At 33.4% G+C, this 7,500-nt stretch overlaps 1 protein-coding gene across 1 annotated transcript in view; it reads right to left on the reverse strand.

Moving 5' to 3' along the window:
• Positions 1–428: 428 nt before the first annotated feature.
• The window catches only part of LOC110287894 (vomeronasal type-2 receptor 116-like), a gene marked incomplete at its 3' end in the record, with an annotated part of 7,780 nt that continues 708 nt past the window's right edge, over positions 429–7,500 (reverse strand). Inside the window, 4 exon segments of the mRNA XM_021154391.1 lie at positions 429–656; positions 2,165–2,977; positions 4,819–4,934; positions 4,937–5,109. Coding sequence (XP_021010050.1) covers positions 429–656; positions 2,165–2,977; positions 4,819–4,934; positions 4,937–5,109 — 1,330 coding nt within the window.

The raw sequence follows: 7,500 nt of genomic DNA on the forward strand, positions 1-7,500 counted from the left end.
CTAAAGGGAACTGCAACCCTATAGGTGGAACAACAATATGAACTAACCAGTACCCCGGAGATCTTGTCTCTAGCTGCATATTTATCAAAAGATGGCCTAATAGGCCATCACTTGAAAGAGAGGCCCATTGGACTTGTAAACTTTATATTCCCCAGTACAGGGGAACACCAGGGCCAAAAAGGGGGAGTGGGTAGTTAGTGGAGTGGGGGTGGGTGGGTATGGGGGACTTTTGGTATAGCATTGGAAATGAAAATGAGCTAAATACCTAATAAAATTGGAAAAAAAAGAAAAAAAAGAAATATCATACAGGAGAGTAGAAATTGTTTCCTTATGTGACTAAATTGTTAATTTCAATATGTTGCCGTGTATTCATCTGATGCTGTTTACAGCTCTGTATTATATAAACCAGTAAGTTAGCACACACTTACCTTTCTTCTTCCTGTGGCCAACTCAATCATGTCTAAGTAAAAGTTAATGTGTCGACCATGTGGTAAATATGGGCTGAACTTTCCTAACTTCATCTTCATTCCAAGGTGTTGTGAGAGGTTCACAAAGTGAATAATGTCATATTCATCCTGCATTATTACTCTTTGCTTCATAAACACTTTGTCCCCAAGAGGATTAGTGAAGTAGATCCTTCTTAGAAAGGAGTTTACCTAAAATACAAGCATTGCAGTATAATGTATATATCATTTCTTCAAGTCATAAAATTCATTCTGATTTCATAGCAAAGACATACATATTTAAAGAAAGAAAGAAAGAGAGGAATCACAACAAATGCAATTGCATAAATGAAATTATCACAATATTCAGTATTCTCAGCGAAAAATACCAAACACAAACAGAGAAAAATGCAGATCCAAACACAGGTATGCAACACACACACACACACACACACACACACACACACACACACCAAACACACACACAAACATATAAATATACACACAGACACTGAGAGAGGCTCACATCTTTTCTAAGTCACACATATAGTACAGGTATACATTTATTTACAAACAAATATACGTTCATGTTGAAGAACATATGTAAATATTCAGGCACATAAATGACAATCATATCCACACAAATAAAAACACAGATATGAAGTCACACAAAGTAATACACTGGCATACATACAAGCACACACACAGACATACACACACACAAACACACACACACACACACAGAAACACACACACACACACACACACAGAGAGAGATAGAGAGAGAGAGAGAGAGAGAGAGAGAGAGAGAGAGAGACTGACAGCAAAACACGGAGAGAGGTATAAATATTTAAGGACCAGCCATGAACAATAATGACACACAGAGATTTTTATACTCACTCCTAAGGACAAAAAGGAAGGTAAAGGCCTTGCCAAGTACAAGGAAATAGGCAGACACATACTTAGTAAAACAGGTACAAATCTGTATAAGTACTTATAAACACTTACAAAATACATACATTGTACTCAATGAAACCTATTCTGACAAAACACCAAAGAAACATACACACATATATAAACTAACACTTATAGAAAGAAATTCCTACATAGAAAATATTGTTGCTCACTTCCACTTTCATACAGAGAGATAAACATATATGTTGAAAGTAACAGAAATATAAACATAGATACACAGAAAGAGTAGAAAATATACATATACTCAGTGAGAAGCATACATTCACACGTATAAACACATTTCTATAGACAGAAATGAATACCAACACTATTTCTGTTTTAGTTACTCTCAGAAAACCCAGAAGGTTCTCCAGAGCCTACACTCTTGGCAGAATCACTGGATTATACTAATGAAAATAATTCCTCCAAATGATTTCCTTATAATTGACAAATATAAATAAAACCCCATATTCTAATCATGGAGAAAAAAATGAGGAAAGACTGTTTATATCCAATATTGGAAGGGGCATGCTAATAGATATTTGGATGCTTTGTATAAAACCACACATTTTCATTGCTAATCTGTGAATTATTTTTCCAATCACATTTATAACAATCTATAGATTTGCTTTTGTTAAGATAAAACGTTCGGAAACCTATCTATTTTGGAAAATATTTCTTATTTCTTTAAGTCTGGGCATCTGAAAGACTCTAAACAACTATGTAATTGAAGACACCAAACCTCGGCCAATAGAAGAAACTTTTACCTTCAAGCAGTGAGAACTGGCTCCTTTTCCATTGTCTATTGCCTGATTATCAGCCTGTTGCAGATTCATCTCGTGGAGGGCATGGGCTATGGCATGCACAGCATTGTATATGTTATGACTACTCTCACTAAAGGTCATGTCAAACTTCTGTTCCATTAGCCAATCAAATGAGGCTTCAGATGAATTGTTCTTCAGTATTTTACAGTTAGATGCTGAGTCTTCATAGTTAAAATATTTCCACTCTGGCATTACTAGATATAAGTCTGTGTTTCTGAGATGGAACCATGTCTGTACAAATTTTTTAAAGCCAGAAATCTCACCATGGTGTGGTAGAAAAGTAAGTGATCCATAGAATGTGCCATGAGTTATGTCTGTCTTACTGGTAGGGAAATTCCATTGTATTGTGGTGATCCATATTCTCTGTAAAATGGGAGGTTCCCGCATTCTGAAGATCAAATTAATGAAATTGTATGTTTCTCCATAAATGATAATAACATTTGTGGATGACATCGAAATTTGGTTGTAGTACATTTCAGTGTTTTGTGGAAATGAAACTTCATCAACAGAGATCATTTTCACAAAGGCAAAGCAAATTTCCTTGTTTTCACTCTGTTTCTTTAACTCTACAAGAAATTGGTTTCCTTGACCGTCATCTGTGATGACAATGCCAATCCAATTCCAGCTAAAGTAAAGTATGAAGGAGACCATTGCCAATGCTAGAGATGTGTCCTTTGGGGCCATCTGATAGAGATAGGGATATTGTTCATCATCACTGAANATAGAATGGAAAGGTCCATAGGTAAGCTGAAGGAGCTACAACACAAAGACCAGCATGAGGTGTGGTGCATGGGAAAACACTTGTAATCATATTTACCTGCAAACAGTTGATTACCTGTGTCTTTTTCTCCCATCTCTGATTCAAATTAGCAAACGTGGAAGCCTGGCACATCCACTTCTAATGGGAACAGCAAGCATAGCTGTTTAACAAAGATGTAACAAATGTATTCACATGTTATAATGACTGCCTTTCTGTCTTTCAATTTTAGTCTTGATATCTGTGTTTCAAATGTTTGAAGGGATTTTTATACTTTTACAATTTGGGGATATTTGATTAATATTTTTCAAAAAGGCTTTTATGCCATAATCCATAAAAACTTCTAAGATTGAAGAGGATAGTCCTGTACATAATACTGATATAACATTTGGAAGAGATATTTTTATATTGCCCTACTTTACAGTAATATTGTACACTAGAAGTTGTGACTCACATAAAACTGCCAGAGATCTTCTTTTTAGGTTTTGTTCTGAATTACTCTGGTAATGTCTGCCTGTGTGTCTCCTCAAGAAACAGACAATAAAATCAAAGTGATTGTTAAAATATAGACTAGATTTTGCAGCCTAAAAGTGTTAGCAGCAAATTGGATTAGAAAAAAATCTTCTTACTATATACCCACGTATTTCTGGTGCAAAATAATTGGGATTCGGTTGGGGATTTAGCTCAGTGGTAGAGCACTTGCCTAGCAAGCGCAAGGCCCTGGGTTCGGTCCTCAGCTCTGGAAAAAAAAAATAATTGGGATTGATAAGTTGTACATATTGAGGAAAATATATAGAAATGAAGTTAGATTGAATGGTATTTTGTCCTCCTTAAAAAGTGATTATAATGTTTTAAAAATCTTCATGTGGAAAAATATGGAAGAGTATGGTATTGGAACCCCATAACTTCTCTTTCTTAGAAAAGTTCACTTTTGAAGTTCTAATCTTGCATCTTACGATGTGGAAGCAAAANAAAAAACAAGATAAAACATAGCAATAAATTCTACAGAGTATATAATAATATTATATACTGATAATAATTTAACAATTTAAATTAATTACTTTAATAAATATCATCATATAATAAAGAAAATGTTTTTTTTTTTAAGGTATAGCACTATGGGTGTGTATTTTTTTTCCAGGGATCTAATGTCAATTTAAATTCTGACTCTTAATAGTTGGTCATACACTCACAGGTAATCAAATGACTAACTCCACAGACTGGATTGGAGCTTTTCATCCTTTCTAGTACCACTGAAATGTCATGAGTTGACAGATTAAGAATGGTATTTCATGCCTTTACAAATAAAAATAATTCAGATAGTTAAAAGTTAGGTTATAGAGAAAATGTTGGTAAAATTTATTTCTCTTCCATCACAGTTTATCTCTGATGACTAAACTTATAACACCACCATAATTCTATTATTTCATAGTTTACCAATGATAATTTAATCTTATAACCAAGATAAAGATAACACCTATCTGGGGACAGAAATAACATGCTCTATATTTTCGAACAGCATGAACAAATCTCTGCTTGCTGAGATTGGTGTAAATAATGAAACACTCTGACTTACAGTCAGTCAAGGCTGTAAGATTCCTTCTACCACCATGCCAGACTAAATTCTCCATGGCCTCTTCTATTCTGTCTTGCTGGTATCATTCTACTTCTGTTGGTAGCCCTTAGCAGAAGGCCTAACATGTTTCTGAATAGTAAGTAACCTGGAACTACCTAGATAGACATAAGCATAAGTCCAACCATATCCATTAACTTTCTTAATAGCTATCAAAGTACCCCAAAGNGACATGATGTTAAGAATTCCTGGCCGATGATAACTCACACGTGGGGATAAGAAGCTGTCCAGGTACTTCCAGATACTTAAAGATACCTCCCAATTGGGTCCTGAAAGCAGAAAGGAACACATAGTCTCTTCATTACAGAAATAATTCGGGATAGGGCTTTTTTTTTATTATTAAATAAATATGGTGTAGGTGTTACAGTTTCTCCATCACAGTGGCCCAAAGTGTATCTTATAATCAAAGACATATTTGGTAAAAGATCAGGATTTTTGTTGATTTCATACACTGCAAACACCAATGCCAAAGCATATTTGTGGTTTCTAGTTGTTTTTCTGTAAAAGAGTACAGTGTTTATTATGGACAGATGATTATACATGCACATTTGTACTCAATAGAAGCACTATGTTATACTGGAAGTTTCTGAATCTGACATCTAAAGACAGGAACAAATGGCTTTTGTTATAAGATTGGATTGACAGATGAACCTGGAAAATACAAAGCACTTTAAAATTTCATGACAGTGTTGGTCCCATAAATAAGAGATGGTATTGACCTCATCCACAGAGATAATTTCCATTTTTGTTTTTGAGCGCTTGATCAGAAGGTAAAGAGAAAACAACAGATATTGACAAAACCATAATTCTGATCATGTCTTCATTTTGAAATTATTGAAAAATAAATAAATTTGTGATTAGAGCCACTGAGTTCATGATATTTTCATGTGAAATTAACTGGATTGTTTAAGGAAATGAAACCATAGCCTGGAATGGTGTCACACGTCTTTAATCCCAGCACTTGGGATGCAGAGGCAGGTGGATTTCTGAGTTTGAGGCTAACCTGGTCTACAAAGTGAGTTCCTGGACAGCCAGAGCTATACAGAGAAACCCTGTCTCAAAGAAAGAAAGAAAGAAAGAAAGAAAGAAAGAAAGAAAGAAAGAAAGAAAGAAAGAAAGAAAGAAAGAAAGAAAGAANAAGAAAGAAAGAAAGAAAGAAAGAAAGAAAGAAAGAAAGAAAGAAAGAAAGAAAGAAAGAAAGAAAGAAAGAAAGAAAGAAAGAAAGAGAGAAAATCATGATTTATCAATGCATAATTGTCTCTATCTCTAGCAACGTTTGATTCCTGTACTTATAATCACTTACAAGTAGTGACCAAAATTCTTGACATATCCCTTCATATTTATCCTCATGCTGTTATTTTTTCAATCTTTTATTGAAAGAAAATATTTTCTAAAGATTTATTTGTAATTAAATTCAAATATCAAACATGAATTTAGTAATTGATACATGTCAATATTTAAGTTTGTATGTATTTGAGCAAGGACTATTTAGGTTATAAGATTTCAATACATCCACGTATTTTATAAGATACTTTCCTGTAAAATCTCAATTCAAATGCACAGGTAGGCAGCAGTGGCAGGTGTTTAGTGCAGAGATTAAGGGCTTGTCCCACCGCTGATGTATCATTCTCCTACTTCCTATTTACAAAGAAATGTGATATATATTCTCTCTGAGTATTTTATTCATTATAAATTAATTTCTAGGAAACATCTTTGACAACCTTTGTCATTACACAAAAACAGTACTAGTATCCAACTGAGAACTCAAAAAATAAGGAAATATCTGTGATATTTGTATATACCAGTATTATATGCTTATAATATGGAAGATATTTTTTGTGTAAATTTATGGAATATATTCATTGTTTTTTTTTAAAGTAGACCACTAGACCATGGGAATGGAATAATATCATATTGGTTTTGTTTATGTTTTTGAAAAGAATAATATCTCCTGTTTTATCCTTGTCATTTCATATAATTTTATCAATAAACTCTATATTTACACCTGCATATTTAATGATAAATACAATCTATCTTTCAGTAAAAATTATATAACTATTGTGTTTTCATTCTATACCCTATAAAATAGGTCATTTAGAATATTCTTTATTACCACACACACAAACATACAAATCTCAAATAAGTTTTACTAATATACAAAATGAATTTGAGAGTAGACATTGTATAATGCTCAAACTACTACCTATAACTGAAATTTAGGAAACATCAGTTACTTAAGATGTCTGTGTAGCCTAGTAGTCTAAAGGGCTGTGTTTTAAAACAATGATTAGCAATCCACAAAATTGATATTGATACCACGTTGGTAACATATGCACTAATATGTACTAAAATTATTGAAATAAGTCCCAAAAGATTTAGATATTTTAAAAGGGTCAGAGATTAACCAACTCATACATGAATGGAGAAGAAATTTTTCTTAAATAATGACAAAAAAACCCCCACAAATAGAAAGCTTCTGTATCACTGTCCTCAAACGTTCCAACTATCCTACAATACAATTGTCACCAATGCCAGTGATATGGGACATAAGCAGTCACCACTGTTATTGATAGCCTGCCTATTCAAAGAATGTAATCATATCATTAGATTCCATATGTTCCAAATATGGTTTACTCTAAAGAGAGAGTAACCAATTGAACTTTGCAAAACATAAAAGCCTGTGATTGTACATAGTGTGAAGTACAAATCCACAGTGCTTTTGGATTTTATCTTTTAAAACACTTCAATGTCTTGACCCCTAATGAGCTAAATATTCCTTGCTCATATACATACAAAGATATCCATCCAGGCATTCATATGAAGTAGGAATTTCTCAGTGTAAGTTTCTTCTCTTTCCAAACCTGATGAAGGTTTAGAAGTCAATAAGTG

Source organism: Mus caroli, unplaced genomic scaffold, assembly GCF_900094665.2.
Source record: "Mus caroli unplaced genomic scaffold, CAROLI_EIJ_v1.1 scaffold_14332_1, whole genome shotgun sequence".
NCBI lineage: Eukaryota > Metazoa > Chordata > Mammalia > Rodentia > Muridae > Mus > Mus caroli.